The 20,887-nt window shown below is 37.4% G+C and overlaps 1 protein-coding gene across 4 annotated transcripts in view; it reads left to right on the forward strand.

Moving 5' to 3' along the window:
- Nucleotides 1-20,887, forward strand: part of SYTL5 (synaptotagmin like 5) — a 79,373-nt gene that overhangs the window by 37,778 nt on the left and 20,708 nt on the right. For all 4 annotated transcript variants that reach the window (XM_052674312.1, XM_052674309.1, XM_052674310.1 and 1 more), the window contains 6 exons: nt 6,180-6,292; nt 7,419-7,545; nt 9,328-9,453; nt 13,194-13,350; nt 15,037-15,166; nt 17,107-17,213. In XM_052674312.1, coding sequence (XP_052530272.1) covers nt 6,180-6,292; nt 7,419-7,545; nt 9,328-9,453; nt 13,194-13,350; nt 15,037-15,166; nt 17,107-17,213 — 760 coding nt within the window. The remainder of the gene's footprint in view (nt 1-6,179; nt 6,293-7,418; nt 7,546-9,327; nt 9,454-13,193; nt 13,351-15,036; nt 15,167-17,106; nt 17,214-20,887) is intronic.

A 20,887-nucleotide genomic window follows, 5' to 3' on the forward strand; every position in this document is an offset into this window, starting at 1 on the left:
CTGCTCCCTCTTATCTGTTGGCAAGGCTAGGAAGATAGGAACAAAGGAGTTTCCGCTGAGATCCCAAAGCCAGAAGCTGCCACTTCAAGAACTAACTCAACCACCTTGGGTTTGAGCTGTCACTCCAAAGACAGCTGACTCGACCACTTTGGAACCATTGAAAAGGGGCCACCATCTCCAGTTGTTGCAATCGTCATCATCAACAGAACAATACCTGATGACCCACCACTACCAATCACTGAACTACGAACCTCACTGGATCCATGGTGGTGACTATCTCCCTCTTGCTTCCTATAAAGACTCCTTGCTTCTTCTTTTCTATCTTTTCTATCGCCCTCCTTCCCTTTCTCATTACCCTAATTCGTAATAGTGTTTGTCCTCCCCAATTTCCCTGATTAAGATTTGTAATAACTTGGTCGGACCCACATTTGAACCGTTGTTTCTTAATCTCACGCCGAGTATATAGATAATAAAAGAAAATAAAACACAGAGTGAGAAAAAAAGCTTAAGCAGTTGTTCCTTAGGAAAGGATTGGTATAATGCGCTGAACAAAAAGCTGAACATGAGTCACATGAATCAACAGTTTTATGCAGCTGCGGATAAGTCCGGCATCACTCAGGATGTGCAAACAGAAGTTTGGCCTACAAAATACATGATACTGTCATTTTTTGTATAGAGTACTCTGCCTCATTTTGTGTAGGATGCTATAAGTTGGTCTGCTGGGGCAGGTTGAGTGGAAAATAGTGATACTGAGCCTAGAACATGGTGTGTCCAGGGTAATGGAGGGAGACAGAAACATTTGGCCTAGGCAGGAGAGAAGTTGAAATAACTGAATTTAGAATCTACAAAAGGCAACTGCATTGTGGATGTATACAAGCTGTTCTACATACTGACTTTGGATAGGAGAAGTAATGTGATTCTTGAATTGCAATGAAAGGATTTGGGATAGCTGGTATGAAAAAGCTATTCATATAATCGGGAGAGGACGCAGAATCTTGTTTTAAAAACAGGCTACACAAACCTGTCTCAGGAATGATGGCGTCAGTAGTTGGTTCTGTTTTGTGGCTGAAAGGTGAATGTGGCCACCTCTCAAAATGTATGTGGTTGTGTTGCATTCTGCATGCCAAGCAATGGCCCTAGCAATCATCTTGAATATCAACTCCAGCTGAAGCTTGCATGTAAGTTACTGCAAAGCATGGTATAAGTTTAAAGCCTTGACAACCTTAGCATTATGTATTTTTACTAAATTCAAATCTTAGTCTTTTTTGTTTTTATATGTTGTTTTTGTAAGACTATAATGGCAGTTAATGATCTGTAAAACGTTTGCTATGCTGCTAAGAAAACACATTATCTTCTACGTGGATAATGTAGAGGTGATGCAGATGGGTATTTCAGTTAAATCCAATCTCTATGCATAATTCTACTTTTAAATTCTTTCGTTTTTGCTTTCCTCTGTTTTACTTAAATGAGAAAGGCAGGGAAAATTAGGATTATTAGCCTTTCTGAATTACATTTAGGAAGTTAATAGAAAGGGAGACTTTGACAAGATTGAACGGCTGAAGGCAAGGACAAGAAAAATGAGAAAACAGTGCTAAGAGAGACAGTTATGCTGCATGAATAAGAACACAAGATAGAAGGAGAAAAAACTAAGTTACATGGCACTGATCTGCATACAGTGTTTGAGTCCATTAAACTGAGTTGTTCTACCATGCTAGTGACTTAGAAAAACCTAGCAATTTTTCCTTTTTCTTTGCACTTATTTTCTTTTAGCAACCTTCATGAAAGAGGTATAAGACAACACTGGTATAGACACTAGCACCTACTGTAACAGCTGTATGTTGTACACTGTAAGTCTCTTAAAAGACAGGGATGGATTCTTGGCCTTCATGAACTCTCTTTGGTTTTGTTGTGATACTAATTATTGGTTGCTCTGCCAGGATAGTCCACAAGAATGTCTATTAACTACTGCTTAATGTAACGGTAGTGGCAGTAAACTGCATGGTATGCTATATAATAATCTTGCTTATCTGAAGGAACACATTCAAAAGTAAGTCTTTCTTGAAAAGTCTGCTGCAATATGCATGGTGTCAGTGAAGAAATTTGTATACTGAGAATCTACTGTGTTTAGCAAAAGAGATGTTTAAGTACCGCAAAATGTGTTGGATAAATCACCTGAACTACACAAATAATACAAAATAGTTGCTGAAACGAAAGATATCTTAGGGCACCGAAAGAGAACGTTGATAATATCAGCCAGCCTTGGTCTATTGCTTCTTTTAATGCATTTTGACCCTTTCTTGTTTCTTGAGTCCAGCCTATCCACTCATGAACAGGAGTTTGGGATTTCTGTCCTACAGCCTTTGATGAAATAGCATCGATGAATAGCATTAATATTTAGAGTGAGTTTGTGTGCAGCTACAGAAATACAAAAATTAATAAAAATGAGAAAAAAAAGGGCCAATTTGCAACTGTGTTGATTGACTTGAAGATCGGTTTATCTCAAGATACTCCTTTGGTAAAACACAGTATTGTTTTCTGAACAAATTAAACACTTGTATGGTAACATAATTGTAGCTGAAAGGATGAGGTACTGTTTGCTTAATAACAACATCTATCTCGTTGTTTTTCTGTCCACCAGAGTGTCTTCATGTGGCAGTAAGCAAGTCTGACTTAATCTCTTCGGTGCCTCCAAATAATCTTTAGTACCTTTTAATACTATTTCACTGAGGTCAGGTGGTGATGAAGAAGCTCATTACAAATCATTAATTACATTCTAAACCACTTTCAGAGAGAGCTTTAGTGAATTTGAAATTTGGATGTAAAAAGTGAGAGATGTTTGTTAGAATTTTTAAGAATAACAGACTGAGATTTATACATAAACTACCTTGCAGTTTTTCTGTTACAGGGGAAGGATACTCCATTTGTATGTCCTTAAGGAGAAAGCAACTTGTTTTTTTTCTGTTATCAGAGTTATTACTAGATAGGATATAAGGTTGCAAGATTAATTATTCAAAGGTCAAGAAGAGCCAGAGCCAAGTCTTCTCCCAGATTCTGTGGTCTGTTGTCACTGAGGGTAGAGAATAAGATAGTCTTTATTAATGAGATGAGATGTTATAGTGTTTAATGAGATAAAATGAGCCTTTGTGTAGCAGTGCACTTGGTGAAAGAGAAAGTTTTCTGCTCCGTTCCTTGCATACGAGGAACAGCTGAGTCATCAGCATCTATCAAACACAGGTGCTAGAAGAGACACTTTCCATCTAGGTCACATTTTTCCTGTATCATCTTAAAATGTGAATAAATTTATCATTTAATTTAAAATCACATTCTTCAAGCAGTCTTCTAGTTTTTCATCTTAATGCTGTGTTCTTCATCATGGTTATGTTTAGATGTATATGAACGGGGACTTTATTTTTGAATTCTTCAGCAAGATAAAATACCTAGGTGGCCCAGGTTATTACAATTGAATTAAGCAGTGCTGGGAGACCTATCTTCATCTGTGCAATAATTATATTGTCTCAAAGTGTCATGAAAACTCAGTATCATTGTGACAGTTACATTAGGATCTTAAGAATAGATACTTCAAATGCTTTAGAATAAAAATGTTCATCAGATTTCCCTCCACACTAACTTCCATGTATGTTTGTCTTCTTTTAATAGAATCACAATTTTCTATTTAATAGCCTCACAGCATATAAAAAATACTCTGAAATTCATTTATGCTGTAGAAAGTATTCTGTGCAATTGAATGCATGCAAAGGTGGGTATGTATGTTTTGGTTATTTATCTATAGGCTACACTTTATCCAGCTTTTGGTCCTGCTGTTGTTTTCCGATTTTACTTCCCAAAGAGGAAGTGAGATACTTGGTAGTGGTGTTTTTCTGTTGTTTTTTGTTTTGTTTTGTTTTTTTGTTTTTTCTCACAGAAAAAGTAAAAATTGGTAATTTCCATCTTAAGTGGAATTTAACAATGAAGTGTCTTCCAAAAATGAGAGTGGAAAATAACAAGCTGAGTTGTTGGTAGGGACAGGCTACAGGTTGTATTGTTTGGAAGCTGAGCAATGTGTTAATGAAGCTACTGTGTTTATTGGGAGATTAGAGAGGAAGAAGCATGAATACTCCCTCTCACACATGCATGTAATTATCAGGCTCACTAATTAAAACACACTGAGGAGTTTATGCAGTACCTACAGTGTTTTGTTCTAAATGTAGCTACTTGAACATGATTTTCTTTAAAATTTTCTTATGTATTTTGAGAATAGGGAAATGCAGTCAACAACAATTGCTACTGTTAACATTTATAACTCTAGTTTCTTTCTTTCTAAAGGTACTGGTTTTAACATCTGTCACATATCCAGGAAGGCCAGGCTAAACATTTTTTTGTAAAACACATTTTTGTAAGTTTGTATGTAGCTATGTGTAGCTAACTGATGAAGGAAAGAAAATACCTATGTGTACCATGATTGCAGCAGTGATGGAACCTGAATCCATTTCAAAAACAACTGAGAACAAACCTGGGAGAACTGATTTGATGTAATGCTGTGTATGTGATCTTGATTCTCTTCCCACTGGAACAATTATCTAGATGGAAATGGTTAATTTAAGTTCGGTATCAAAAATAGAAGAAAGATGTGCTATTTTAGTAGGAAAGACAGCCTGCCTTTGTCATAATTATACGTGCATGAAAATAATGTCATTGTAAGATGATTAGGTTTCAATTTTTGTTTCGGAATGTCAAGTGCAATTATGAAATTCAAACCTCAAGTCAGAAACCTTGGCATATAATCTGAAATCATTTTCATTCGTGTAGAACAAGAATTATTTTTGTAGATATTCCTGCAGTGCATGAATGATTAATATTATATGAACATTAGCCTTCCTACGAATTGTTCAGCATACATAAAAAAAATACATTTGCACATGTCTCATCCTGTATTAGTGTGCTAAAAAGTACAGAGCTTTTTATTTTTCCCACTTATTTCATTAAAATGTGATATTTTTATAGAATCTGTTAGGTATGGACACTTTCACAAACGAGTGCTACCAGAGGCTGGAAAGCCAAGACAAAAGTGATGTTGATATTAAGGATAAAGGTCCAATGTAAAGGTTGAGGCCTCTATACTTGCTCCAAGTACTCTCAGAATAGCTGACTACAGATGGTTTCCAGAAGGTGGATGTCAGGGGAGGACCTCCTACCTCTACCCAGACTATAAATGAAGCCTGTATCCAAGGGGAAAATGACACTTGGGGAGTTTTGTGCCAAACCTAGGAGTAGCTGAGGGAAAAATAAGTGAACCACGTAGATCATCTAATACATCATTCATGTTGTAGTAGAATGCACTGGTATAGTTGAGTGTATGACAGTTTTACAATGTGATACAAAGCACTAAACTTGCTGTAAACCTTGACATAAAAATAACTGCACAGGGAAGTGCATGCTGTAAATGAATTGTGAAAATACACGTTTGGAAAAAGCTGGTTTTCATATCATATAGTTTCTAATACAGTGACTCTAATATTCGTATCTTAAAAAAAAAAGTAATTTAACATTTCTGAGTGGAAATGCAGAGATTTTATTTAACACCTTGCGTAGTGACCTACTGTGCATACAAAATACATGATTTTGATGTTAGAAATATGCAACAACGAGGTAAGACAGTGATCTTCTGCTACCTCATTTGTGTGCATGTTTTGGATTTGGAATTTTCATGCCAGGAAGGCTAAATTATTTCTTTTCTGGAATAGGTTAGCAAGTTTTCTTACTGGATATAAAGTAATTAGGAATGTGCCTGGAGCCAAATCATTGAGTGATTTTATATATTCATTTATTCATCCATTTGGAATATTTGTGATTAGTGGCTTTTTGCCATCAACTGTACGTGGTAGGGCAACAAAAGTGGTGATGCTTTAATATAATGAAACCTGTTCAAAGACATCTGGCAATTTGCATCAAAAACTTACCAAAGGAAAACAGCAATGACGATGCAGGCTTTCTTTTTGTGAGTATAAGCAGAAGGATTTGAAATCTTTCCAGTTACCTCCAGAAAAGACAGCATTATCCAAAACAATAGCAAAGCCACAAGTTCTGCCTGAACTCTGAGCACACATATGGGTAATTCGTAACAGTCCTGACATGTGGAAAGACTGCATTTAGTGGCTTTTTGTCTTCTTCTTCCCATGCAGACAACTAAGGATAGTGACAGGAGAATGGTTCTTTGAAGAGAGAGCAAAGCGCTTCAAACAATCAAATCTCGGAACCGATGTTGTCAGACAGTCCATCCTGCGCAAGTCCCCAGGTAGGGACCTCAACACAGGCATTTGCTGCATACACTTAATACGTTCAAACCATTTTCCTGGGGTGTTTTACCTGTGTTGTATTTCATTCTTCACTGTAGAAGATGTAAGCGTGATCAATAATCAGCCATTTTTCATCTTTGTCTCTCTTGTTTGTGATGGTAATATGTGAAATGCATGATCCATGATTTCCATTTTGGAAAGTCAGGTGAGATTGGAGATGTACCTTTGGTTCAGGTACCTCCAATAAGTTGCACCCGCGTGCTTACGTAAAGAAAGCTTTCTGCTGTCCTGATTGAGCAGAGCAAGCATATGCTGTTTGTGAGCTGCTGTACTACCTTGCTGGTACCACTGGATTAAGAAATAGGAGTTGAGCCTGAATCCTTATGCTTCGCTCTTCTCATAACTATTTCACTTTGATCACAGAAATTGGTACTTAAGTATAGTCTCTTTTCAGAGGTGGCATTCATGTCTTTCAGTACTAATGTGGTACTTACTGGCAGGTTGTAGGGGAAGGTCTGGTTTACTGCTATTGCAAGAATCTCAGGTGCAAATATATTGCTTAGCAAAATGCTGATCTTCTGATCTTTCCAATACCGGCATGCTTCAGAAACTGTTGGACTGATGTATCTAATGTTTCTGGTGGTTTGTTTTTTTTTTTTTTTTATATTTCCATATTGTGTGACTTTTTTTTAACTATATATTTATAATTGATAGACACATTTGAAAAAATGAGCCATTTTTTCTGCCATCTGCTCCCAAATGAGCATGCATTTTAATTAAGAAAACATTATTTCATGCAACACAGAAAATGCGCTACACTGCAATATTATGTTTCAAGTCCTTTGATTATTAACTGTAGTGTCAGTGATGAATTCAGAAACATAGTTCAACAGTAAAGCTGGGAGGAAGAAACATTTCAAACTACTTGAACTTTATTTTTCCTTTATTAAACAGCAAAACTAAAGAGCCCTCCCAGCTGTTTTCATATGATATTTTATCATGTGGTTTTATTTAATACTGAAACATTGAAAACCTATTTTTGCAGATTGTTTAATGTTTGCTGCCTTTACATGTTTAAATATTGATTTTTATTGTTGTTTTTTTTTTCGCTCCCCTTCACTGTAGATACAATTTCCAGTAAGGCTGGAGAAAGAACGTTCAAAGATCAACACCAAGAGAATGAAGAAAAAGAAATATCAACCTCCTCCCTGACTGGACATAAATCAATCTTTGGCAAACCTAGAAAGATAGGGTAAAGCCTTTTCTTTTTAGAAAGTGAAAATCTCATAACAGCTGCATGCGGTCAAATGGATTGTCTTTTGAGACTCTCCAACAGTTCACATCAGCCCCAAATTTTCCAGAGTTAGAAAGACTCTTCAATTGAAAGCTGCTTCCTATAATTAGACTGCTGTCTCCAAGGAAATACAGCTGTAATTATCCTTCAGCTATAAACATAGCAGGAAAAAAAAGCAATTTAACTGCTGGATTATTCCTATTTATATTTGAAATAGCAGAGGGTCTCTAAAAGACATTTGCTGAGAAAGCAAATTCAAGAAAGGCCTGTTTTCTACATATACTCATTGCTCCCATTTACAAGTCATGTTTTCCTTTGGCTTCTAGCTGTGCAAATTTAGTGTAACAACCAAGCAGTGCTCCTTTGTTTTTTTGTGTTGTGACAGTGAATAAAGAGATGTGATGGTGGTCATTTTACAGCCTGTGAAGTGTATAACCCCACTTAGGCCATGGCCTTAGAGAAGTGCTCACTCATTCTCAGGGGACATGGACAGATGCATTGAATATATGGTTGCGTGTGTGATTTTCAAAGATAACTTGAGAAAGTTCAATGAATGGGAATAAAATTGGATGAATGTTCATGTTATGGGTAGAGCCATGGATCCCAACCATAGGGTGGGTAGATGGCTTTCTACACCTTGACTGTTGAGGAGTAGTAGGTGTGGAGTTCCTTCCTCCAGTCAATCAGAAAACGTGAAGTATTTTTCTCTGTTTAGTAATGGTGAAAAGAGCATCAGAACATCTCTGGCTTCTCAAATGAAGGTGAAGAAGAAACCAGCTAAGGGAATTTATTGTAGGGGAACTGATTGGTAGCTATAGGGAGAGCACCTTAAAATTTAGTTTTCGGATCCTCTTTTACTTAAATCCATTGAACATTTACTCATGAGATACAAATTGTTTTGGTTGTTTTTTTTTTTTCATTTTCTTTTCTTTTTATTTTTTATTTTTAGTAGTTTTCAGCGTTTTTCAGTTTGTGGTTTGGAACATCTTCCAATGGTGACATTCTCCATAAATTTATCTCCACAAGAAATAGGCCGCTTCTCTTAGGAGTAATTCATTACTTCTCCTCTTTCTTCCTTGCTCCTTTTTCCTCGCTCAGGTTTCATGTTCATATATTTCATGAGTGCATTTGCTTTAGCAAAGCCATTTTGGGGCCAACTCCTTAAACTTAGCATAATGGGAAACCTTTTACACTCTTGCTTGTATGTCTGTGAAGTATACTGTGACTATTCAGTTACATGTAATTTCATTTCATCTTTTTAAACCAAGTACTGCAGGGTGAGGTAAGACAAGGAGGTGGTGTTGTGTTTTCAGAAAGTCTGAGGTATTGCTATGCACAAGTATAGAAACTGCAAAGAGAAAATACACTTGGTCTAATTTCCTACAAGAAAATACATGTACTTGATCAAAAACTCTTTGCTGTGTATCTGCTATAAAATTCTGAGGATTTCACGAGGCACTATTAGTTCACAGCAAGTAGTTAACCTTTTATTCTGTGTTCTGTGGTATTTTGATGTTCTGTGTCTTAAAGTAACTTATTGTAAATATGATGCTGCTTTTGTTCCTAGAATCAGCTTGAAATTCAGATTTGGAACTTTGTTGACAATTATATCCCAAGTTGTCCGTAGCTCAGACATGAATAGAATGTGCACTTTGTGGTATTTCAGCCAGTTTGCTGTTTCTGGGAAAGATATTGCAACTTTTACAACATTTTTTTTTTTTAATTTCCTGTTTTCATCAGGAAGATGATCAAGGCAGCTACCAAAGGAGAAATTACAATTGCAAAAGATGAAGGTGGAAGGCGCATAGGCTGTGAAGCTGAACGCCAAAGCCTACACAGTAGCAAGTCAACGCCTTGTTCTGAGAGGTGAGTGGCAGAAAGCTGTTGCAGTTTGTGCTGAAATTGACATATGTGCCAGTCCACAGAATTGGATTGTCTTCGATTGCCCTGAGTGAGCACAGCCTGAGAAGGAGAGCTTCTGTTTTAACAACTAACTAAATAAAAATTACTCTGTCCATCTCTTTTTTCTCCCTTATGTTTAGGTGGTGATTGCTGTCAGTGCATTGGTTTTTCTTTTCTGGCTTTTAATCCATCAAGTTGTGTTCACGTTGCAGAACTGAGGACCTTTTTCCCAAAATTTTACTTTTGTAATGACATGTTAATTCATTATAATTTGTAACTTTTTCTTTCAAAGGATCTGTTTTATCCTTCTCTTTCCAATATTATGTTCCAGTTATTTCTATTAGAGTTCCATTTAAAATTCTTTGGGACTTAGAAAATCTTTCTTATTGCCTGTTCTGATAGTATTATAAAATGCCACATGCAGTATTCTTCTCATCTCACCTCCAAAATCAAGTAAACAAACAACTTCTTTATTTTTCTTGTTCACTTGGTAATCTATACTGAATACCCATATGTTTTACACACATTGGAAATTTGGTAATATGGGTTTCTGTAGAGGAATGAAAATTCCTGCCTTATACAGATTTTCAAGAATGTTTGTTGTAGTTTATCCATTGTTACCTTATAGAACTGAGTAGTACTTATTAAAAATAACAACAAACTTTCCCAGGCTACCCTCCATCGCTGTTTCAAATTAAGGGAATATAATGGCACGTTGTGTCACTGTTGCTGCCCTAGATTCTCCTGCGTATTTTTTATTTTTGTAGTTGTCCCATCTTTTAGCAGCATTGTCAAAACTCTGAGTATTTCACCTACCAACAGGGAGATTGAGAAAGAATGAAAGTTCTTTCTGACTATTTTGATTTAAGAAAAGCTGTACTGAGATGAGAAATGGGAAGGCCTGGGCCAGGAGTTCATCTCTTGAACTGGTTTATTTCTACTGCTGCAGGAATGTTTACTGTTACTGCAGCTGAACAAACTGAATTTGCAGCATCAGGATACTCCTTAGATGAATAGTGTAGGAATTTTAGACTCATCTGTGCAAACGCTACCCCATCTTCACAGAATCACAGAATCACCCGGGTTGGAAGGGACCTCAAGGATCATGTAGTTCCAACCCCCCTGCCTAGCAGGGCCACCAAACGTACACATTCAGATCAGGTTGCCCAGGACCCCGTCCAACCTGGCCTTGAACACGTCCAAGGACGGGGCATCCACAACTTCCCTGGGCAGCTCGTTCCAGGGCCTAACCACTCTCCTTGTGAAGAACTTCCCCCTAACATCCAACCTAAATCCAAACTTATTGAGGTCTTGTCTACCATGTGGAAATGCATAGTATTGTCACCTTATAACAACTTCTTTCACTGTTGTCTACATAATATACGTATAAAAAAAGTTGGGCCTCTCTCTAAAAGCAGGCTGAAATAAGCACAAAGGTCTGAAGATGACCTTCCAGTATTCAAAAGGGGATTACAAACTGGAGGGGAATCAACTTTTTACAAGGGTAGATAGTGATAGGACAAGAGGGAATGGTTTTAAGCTCAAGGAGGGAAGGTTTAGATTAGATTTCAGAGGGAAGTTCTTCATAGAGAGAGTGATGAGCTGCTGGCACAGGTTGCCTAGAGAGGTTGTGGATGCCCCATCCCTAGAGGTGTTCAAGGCCAGGTTGGATGGGGACCTGGGCAGCCTGGACTAGTATTACATATGGAGGTTTTGGGTCCTGCATACGGCAGGGGGTTGGAACTTGATGATTCTTCCACCCCAAGCCATTCTATGATCTGGTATGCAAGTGCTCATTCTGACTGATGATTACAGAATCTCTCATAACACATTTTGAAATCTTTGTTATCCCAGTCCTGTGTGACTTAGGAATGCTTCTGTTGTTTTACATTAGTTTACAGAGTGAGGAAAAATTCTGTAACAGGAGCTTTCAAAACACAAAGTTAAAGCAATCTATCAAAAGTGGTGTGACAGAATAAAAATCAAATTTTATTTTTTATTGATATTACTCAGTGCAATTTGACAACTGACCATGGTTGGCAGGTTTAGAAATTAAGTGTGCAATGAAATACAAGAGCTTTGACAAAATACAGATGACAGCCAGGTGCTTTGATTTTCTGACTTCGTGGCACCAAAAGCACTTCTTTATGTGAGCAGATAGGACTAAAATTCAACCAGACCACATTTTTTAGGGTTTGTTGATCACTGATTCATCAGATTAAAAAGTAGTAGTGCGATTATATGAAGTACACATGGGTGAGAGTGAGTTTATTATGAATAATCTACTCTTGCTGATATAAGAAACAGAATGATAATTGTTTAAAAGGTTTCTGTATGACCAGTAATGGACAAAATATTGTTATGTAACATTAGTAGACAGTCCTGGTTTTTGGAGTTTTCCTCTCTATTCTTTGTTTTTAATAACTCTACAAATGTGATCTGTGTTCCCTGCTTAGGGTAGACAGTAACTGAACATTTGTTTTCAGTTCAGCAGTAGTTCTGATACAAATTTTTGTTATTTTAGAGAAGATTTTTACTGCTGTTACCCTAATGTGGTATGACAAACTGAAGTGAAGGTGAAAATCAGATGTGTGCACAATGAAGATGCTTGCAGATCTTAAATAATGGTTAAGCAAGCTGAAAACACGCTTTAAGTTCCAAAATCATTTTCTCCAGCAAAATCGCATTACCTCTGTCCTTTGGTGCTGCGTTTTCTGCATGAAAAAGGCTGTGGTGCTTGCATCAATTGCTGTTTATCAGTAATTGTTTGAAATAGTAAGTAGGACTGTGTACAGAACTGTTACTGTCTGGCAAGGCTCTGCTACAGTTCCCTAGGTTGTGAAGGAAAATGAAAATATCTGAACTGATGTTTGCAGGGGAAGAGGGAAGAATGGATGAGTCAGGAACTTGGATTTTTGCTTCTAATCAAATTTCAAATGGAAATAGGACTTAGGCTGGAAACATTAAAATAAATTTTAAAATCATTTTCATTCTTTCAAGAGTTAAAAAGTGATAAAAATAAAAAGTACAACAGCTTACCTTTCCTAGCACTCTAACACATGGACTGATCAATATTTTCTAATAGAAGATGTCCCTCTTGTCTGCTGCAGCATTAGATAGCAATTGGGCATGGTGACCACAGGCTGCTTTTTGTCACTTTTCAGTCTGGTTGAAATGATCTGCCAGCTGGGGTCACAAGTCGTTGTCATTATATAAATAGGATGGTGCTCTTCTAGCAGGAGAGAGGATAATTGTTTTTCTGGAGAGGAAGGAGAGTGCACAGCTGAGGATTTTAGAGTTCCTGGGGATAGTGCTGCCAGAAGTGATCAGAACTGTCAGATCCTGGTAATTTTTCTTCAAAATGAGGAGCAGCTCATTCCCCGTATGGGAAGTCCCACTGGAGGCCTCACATCTTCTGCTGAGATGCCCTTGTGCTGTCACATGAACATGTGGCAGTGCAGCAACTGGAGAAGAGGCGCCTGCTCGGGCTATTCACACTTCTGGCAGAGATGCTGAAAACAGGTATAGGCATGACATAATTGGTTCACTCCAGCTTATGTTTGTCTTTCCAGGTGGCCATTTCCTTCCGGTGGATGACACGGTTCATCCAGAGCAATGCAATTTTAATAAACAGTTATCAGTGATCTTTTATTCTGTGGTTTGCTGGATGCAGTAACGCTTTTTTACTCTTATCTCCTTCCCAGAGGAAGCACTCTTTCCCTGAACAGCAGCGATACTGAAGCAGCTGCAGGCCATGTAAGAGGGGCCATGGGCCCTGCAAACAGAAGCAGTGCTTCCATATCTTCCCTCCTGAGGTCGCCGGCGCTGAGCACATGCAGCATGACTGCAGATTATAGCAGGGTAAGTTCCCTGATGTAGAGCTGACACCAAATGGAGCTGGCGCCGAGCAGGACAGCTTGGCTGGTGTCTGCTCTGTTAGATCAATTTGTAGCTCAGGAAGGATGAGCCCGGTGGAGAAGATTTTGTCTCTTCTATAATTCTGCTGGGACCAATGAAGGTCTCTACTAGAGCAAGATTTGTCGTGCTCTATCAGTGATGTGGTTTTTGGTTTGGCAGGCATTTTTTCTTGTCTAAAAATTGCTGCTGATATCCAGAATTGCTTAATGACTTACAGATTTTGAAGTGGGAAGCACAAGGGATGAGCATACATGTTTTTGACACTGTAGGGCCTTGAATAAGTGCCGTGAGCTAAGGATGTGACTCTCCAGCATGCAGGGCCCAGCACACCCCCCCAACTTCTGAGGGAAAAGATCAGCAATTGCAGAAAATCAGGCAGTACCTATCTTAATTTTTTGGATTTGATTAAATTATGGCGTAGCACACAATGTGTGCTAGATGCTGTCAAAATGAAACATCTGGGACTCCTCTTACTTGCTGTTATTAGGCCGCTAGAGGTGTAGATGGCCATGTCTGAGTCAGCATCCTTGGCTGCTTCATAATAAGCAGGATTTGGCTCACTTCAGCAAGAAGCAAACACTGTCTTCATTCCTTTATCAGACGGGTGCTCTTGGCTGTCTGCTGGGTGGAACAACCATCCTGCATTCATTTTGGTCATCCCTCCTAAGAAATCAGGCTTATTCCAGTCAGTTAGTGGGCATGGTGGTGATGGATTGACGGTTGGCCTACATGATCTTAAAGGTTCTTTTCCAACTTCAATGATTCTATCATTCTAAGTTGATCCAGGTTGCAACAACACAAGTTGTATAGAAGGAAAGTCAAATTTATAGTCAGAGATAATTCTTTTTGTCACTGGAAAGAAATAGATGAGCTTTTGAACTCCATCTCATTGAGAGAACACATCAATTTTTTCCAGCTTCCAAGTACTTTGTCTAATTTATAATCTTTTATAAAAATGAATTAATATTAGTGAAGGCCAGTTATGAGTGCTGTAAATAAGTTAATACTTGCTTTATTTATATTCTTGCTAGCACACAGATTGTCTTTATTTCAAGTGCATTAGATGTCATTGAAAAAGACAAATCCATTCAATTTGGACAAAAGATGTCATTGAAATCCATTCAATTTGGACACAGTTGATGTTGTTAGCTATTCCTTGTACAGGAAGGCAAGAAAAAAATAATAGTATCAAGCATACTAGCTTTATTTAAGGAATTATGCTATCATAATTTAATTAGTTCAAATCCATTTACTTCTAATCTGACAAATTATGCTGGTATAAAGCGAATACTTTTTCTTCTTTTTTTGTTTTACGCAATTTCTAGGCTAAATTAGCATAGTATAGTTTGTTTTTTTTTTTACTTTCCTTCCCTCACTCCTGATGTATTACTCTGATTTTTCAGTTGCGAACTCAGACTGTACACATGAATTGCAATTTTTGGCAAATTTTATGCATGATCTGCACTAAGCAGCGCAGATTAAGTGGTAAACTAAATATATTCAGTTATAGTCCAGGTGCTAAAGAAGCTTTGGATTTCTGGAAATTAATAGAAATGGTGCTTTTGTAGACTGATGGTAAGTAAGTTCAATTTTTGTATTTCTGGGATGTGCCTTTTTCTTACTGAGCAGGACACTGGTTTAGAAAATGGCATGATTATTCCACCAAGTGAAAGTGTACCTGAAGATTTAGTAAAGAAGCACCGTAGAAAAGCATCTGGAACACCTTCCATTGCAGTTTCTAGAGTATCTTTGTCATCAGGCAAGTATTAAGTCTTCTTTTTTTCTGCTAGCCCTTATCATTAGAAGATTATGGCTATTCTTGTGGGTCTGTGATTTCTGTTTTTAGTGCACATCAGAAGATCAGGTATAAGAGTCATGTACTTGCTGATGTTCATCCTACTAAATTCATCTTTTTTCTAATTAAATTTATGCCACTTAATAAGTTTCACATTTGAAAATATGGTAATCCTTACTGGCAAATGATATACTCTAGGACTTGTTACAAGATTTTTATTGACAGTTTCACATTGTTAAATCATTCCCTGTGTGGTCAACCATATAAAATACTATCTGTGAGCTATCTGTATAAAATACGATTACATTTCACACCCTCTTTGCCCAGAAACAAATCACACTGAGAAACAATGAGCTGTCAGATAGCAAGTCCCTTACAGCTGTCACATCATTTTGGTTTTTATACATGATGCATTGAACACTTGGTTTAGCTGTGATTTACCTCATTTCATTGGAGGCTGCTAGGTAAATGAAGCTTGCCCAGGAAGAGCCTCTTTGCATCAGTGGGTGGAGATCCTCCTTTCCTGCCTGAAATGGGAGGCAGATGTGTCCTGCAGTCTTCTGCCTTTTACTCTGCTTCTTACAGGCTAACAGAGTGGGTTCAGATTCACGTTTCTCTCTGAAGAAGAGCACAGGGATCACTCTCTTTCATCTGAATTTAGCCCAAAGCAGAAACCTAGTGACGTATCCCACTGAGTTAATCAAAGGAGTTACAGTCCTCACCTTAGATTTTTTTCCACTTGAAAGCATCAGAGTTTCTTTGAGAATACTGCATTATGCAATTCCTGGCAGAGGCATTCCTGGCTATTACTTTATTTCTGAAATGACTGTTTCTTCTGCTTCTGCTGCCTTACAAATTACAGGCTTTCTGAGCATTTAAGAGCTGGCCTCATTTTATTAAAGTAGATGCTGAGCAAAATTGGAGGCAGCTTGGGAACATCCCTCAGACTCTTTGTTGTCTTATTTCTGGGGGATTTCAGAGGCTGCTGGCACAGCTGCCCAGAGAAGCTGTGGTGCCCCATCCCTGGAGGCTCAAGGCCAGGTTGGATGGGGCCCTGTGCAGCCTGAGCTGGTGGGGGGCAGCCCTGCCCGTGGCAGGGGTTGGGATGGTGTGGGCTTTGAAGTCCTTTCCAGCCCAAACTATTCTGTGATTCTATGGCATAAGCTCAAAATGCAGACCTTTCCTGTCACATCATTTATAGACCAGAAGAGGATGGACAGCAGAAAACTTTACAGATTCTTATCTGCAGGATGTAGAAGTATTCTCTTCATTTTTTAAAATCTATTTATTGAACAGTAGCACAAAACATTTAAGGGGGAGAACGAAGAAAATATTTCTCTAAAATATCTAGCATCTCTTGTGCCTTTAAAGAAGGGATGAGAAACTTGTGGGAATTTAAAAAAATGTAGAATTAGAGACTTAATCGCTTTGACCCTTTCTGCACAGTGGTGGCAGAAATGTTTTTTGTGCCCTTCTGTATCTCAGGCTGCTTAAATCTGAAGGAGATGCTGAAGGGTTTTTGGTTATGGTAGGTAATGTTGTCGTCTCTAGAAATGCTTGGGCATTATTCCCAGTAATGCAGTATTCCAAGGTAATAGGTCTAACATATGAAGTCAAAAGCTTGATCTGTCATGTCATCCACTGGAAACTATTAGATCAGATAAAAAGTGCACGTGAAAAATGTTGGCAGAAGGCCAAATAGCACCATAAAAAATGTTTTTCTATTTTTCGTCGTGATGGTCATTTGTCATAGAGTTTGTGAGCGATGTGTACAGAAATGCAATTTTAACGTTTTTCCTTTAAAATCAGTCTGAGACAGCAGTTAGTAAAGAGTAGCAAGGCAAAAGTGGCAGTATTCTTTACACAAAATTGTAATGAGCTGCTTTGTTACTTTCGTTTTCTAGACCGTAGCCGATCTGAGATAGATTTGAGTGAATCTTACTCTGAAGGAAAACAGGATACCTTGAGCGTAAGAAGCAAATCTGTACCTAGCGCCTTAGATGAGGAGCTGGTGAGTTGTAAACATGTGAATGTTTATCTGGCAGAAATTGTGTTTGCTCAGTCTTAGAAAATCAGCACTGTATGTATAAGTGATACAAAATGTAAGTTGAGGGGTATTTAATGAGTTTTTAAACAGTTTCATTTTTCTTTAGTCTGTTGGCTGTAGAATGATTCCAGTGAATAACAGTTTGCTATTAATTTGCTACTTTTTGAGTTTTCAGGTGAATAACACTGAATTTCAGGCTCTAGATTATAGATACTCCAAAGTGCTGTTAACTCCTACTTTCTTCATTTTTAATTTTTATGCTGAAAAATACTGCATCAGCTGTAATCTTTATCTGTTTCTGTCTTTTGCCTCGTTTCTTTGGAAGATGAAGCCCTCCCTATCTTTCCCACCACTTTTGCCAATCTCTTCTTTCTGTTAATCAGTTTCTTACATACATCTGCATTCCTCTTTTTGTGTGGTCTGTAAGGACTGCCTTTCCTGATGTGATAGCTAACTTCCCTCTCACATTATGCACATATTCAAGACAGATGCACAAGTTGCAGGTGTGCATCGATGCCATGAAAAGAAAAAAAATCCTAGCTTGTTGAGTATGCATGAGGAAAAGAGTGATTTGAACACTTTTTCATTTAATCATAGTTTGTTTTGAAGTTTCCAAATGCAAATGGTTAGCTTGGAGAAAAAAAAAAAAAAAAAAAAAAGAAAGAAAAGAGAAAAGAAACATTACCTGCTGCAACAGTAGTGTTTTGTCTTTTGCCATAATGCTTTCCTATCATCTGCTCTTTTCAGAAGAGCATTGGCCATGGGACACATGTCCCTTTCTTGTAATGTTTGATACTTGAGGATTTGTGGAAAACAGTAAGTTGGGATTCCCATCTGTTTCTTGAGTTGTAACCACCTACTGAATTTGCCTGCAGCATTGCTCTGTTTGGATGAAACATTTAGGGAATAACAAGCCATTTCTGTGCATCAGATTTATGTTGAAATAACCTTCAAAAATTAATGTTTTATTATTTAATTTTAGTAAAGAAAAAGGGTGCGTTCTTGATTTAGAAGCTGGAAAAGATGGCAGAAGAAAACCATAAAATAAGAAAATAAGAGCTTTAAATATTTTATGTTGGTTTCCTGTTCTAGTTGTACAGAGTGTGATAGTTGTCACTTGGGAATTTCTTTAAGGCACACACCAGAAGTGTCTTATCCAGAGTAGTTTTAGGTTATTTGATTTTTGCCTTCCTTGTACACAGAAGGGAGTTTTTGCTTTCTCTAAATGAAATGCCAGATTGCATCTCAGCGTATTTTTTAGGGTAGTTTGACTCATGGGACTACTTCAGTGTCTTGCCTTAGATTGCATATGAATGCTGTGTTTTGAGATGAAGGTTATACTCCCACTGGGGTTTAGTTTTGGTGCTTGATACAAGAGACAAAAATAAGAATATCTGATGAAAATTATAACAGTTCCTTTAGTCTGAGAAGAATTATGACTTCCTTCATCTTGACTGGCTGGTGGACCTAGCTGAGGTCCTTTAGTCTCTTGTAGGTGATGGGAACTAACGGTAGTGACGTGAGAGATGCCACACATTAATAAGATAAGCAGATTGCCAGCTGGAAAGATGGAAAAAGGATTTTTGCTGCTCTGCTCCCAGCTTTATCAATAGCACCGCTTACATATAGAGATAGAGTGGTATTTTTCTTCTTACTCTTGGAAGTGGGAAGGGACGAGAAAGCTGCATGCTGTGGTATTTTTCAAGGAGCCAGCTAAACACAAAGTGCTGCTCTCAGTTGTGTGCACCTTATCTTGAGAGGTGTGCATTGAATTCCTCACCAAGTAGTGTTCATTACATGCTCAGCTGCTTTATTAGAAGGAATTGGATAATGTGCATTTTGTAACTCCCACTGGAGACCACAAGATTAGTGTCCTTCCAGCTCTAACTTTAATAGGCTTATATAAGCTAATAACAGTAACCAATTATGTAGCTACTGTTCTGCAACACCGACTGAGAAACATAATCATTGTAGTGGAGAAGGAATTAAGTGCTTATGTTAAATGGTAACCATTTGTTTTAAATTTATATTATCGCTTGCAGACAAAAATTGGTGATCACGTACTTACCGTTAGGACTCAGCTCTTTCAAACCGAGTTTGAATTTTGTGGTGTTTTGTGGAGCCAGGAGTTGACCTTGATGATCCTTATGGGTCTCTCCCGATTCAGGGTATTCTGTGATTCTACAACTCCTTGTCACGGAAGGGCTGTCAACAGTTGAGTGTCTAAAACTTAAACATCCCATTTTGTGATTCGTGCTGTGTATAATTATTCACCAATCAAAATTCAGCACTTGATTTTTAACACCACATATGTGGATACAGCAGTGTAAAGGAAAGAGTTGGTTTGTATTACCAGAATTGCTTCTCTTTGATGCATTGGCTGGAAGAACATCTTGCCGGTATCATTTTCATATTTTTGTGTCACTTGAATTCTAAAGTCAATAAGGAGAGTAGAAGTGATAAGTGCTTGTTTATTTTATTTAATTTTTTGAATTAATTAATTTATTTACTTTTGAAGGATTCAACAGTGTTTCTCATGAGAATAGTGTACTATGTTGTGCCTGGGTCTCTATGGACATTTTGTTTATGGTGTGAAGTATCTATGACATTTTGTTCTGCAGTGGACCCCAAGTAGAAAAGGAAGGAAACACACTATCAGAGGAGGCTCATTGTAAAAACGTGAAGCTAAAAGGTTTTTTTTGGTTGTTTTTTTTTTTTTTTTTTTGCTTCACTATGTAATTTTTTGTCCTGAATCAAGTGATGGCTTGTCCTCATTTCCCTTTGCTCAACATTAAATGTGCACGACTGTGGTTGGAAAGTAGTAATAGAAAATTTTGCATAGTTTTCAGCTGATTCATTTCAGTAACTGGAGCAAAGGATTAGAGAAGTAACAGCTAGTTTTATTCATACTAATAATGAGCACTTTGCAGATCTTTAAATAAACAATGACAGTTTAACTCTCCAGCAGCATTTCTTTTCTGCTGTTCTTCCTAATTAGAAGTCTGTGTGATCTCTGTTTAGTTTAGAAGGTATAGAGAATGGTTGTGCAACCACTGAGGTAGGTCATCACATGAGACTTGTATAGTTGCAAAGCAGATATAAAGGATTTGTACATTTGGCTTCCATAAAAACAATACCTGCCATGAGGCTTAATAGCTGCTCTGAATAGAATGGAAGATGACTTTTTTTTTCCCTGTAATTTTTGCTTTAAGTTAAGAATCTTATTAGTACTATCAGCCAGATACTAAGTTTCTTGTTAGGTTTTACTTTATTGCTGTATTTAAAAAATAATATATTTTTCCTGGATATGAGCTAAGGATGTTAGATTTCAGTCTTGATTATTAGAATTCACCTATATATATATGAAGGTGTGCAACTAATGATTTCTTTGCGATTTTTCTGATTATTATTGCAATAATGCATTATTTTAATGCAAGAATTTTTTTATGTGAACAATTATTGATGATGCAAAATTATATGTCTACAGAATAAGATAGCGAGTGTGTGTGTCATTTTCTTCCATTTTTTAAGCAGTTGAAACCTGAAATCTAATGACCTCTTTTTTTTCTTTTTTTTTTTTTCTTTTTTTTTGCTGTGTACCTGTGCAAAAATATGTAAAATGTTAGTTCAAAATTCCT

The sequence above is a fragment of the Tympanuchus pallidicinctus genome, unplaced genomic scaffold (genome assembly GCF_026119805.1).
Source record: "Tympanuchus pallidicinctus isolate F22 unplaced genomic scaffold, pur_lepc_1.0 scaffold14, whole genome shotgun sequence".
In the NCBI taxonomy this organism is placed as follows: Eukaryota; Metazoa; Chordata; class Aves; order Galliformes; family Phasianidae; genus Tympanuchus; species Tympanuchus pallidicinctus.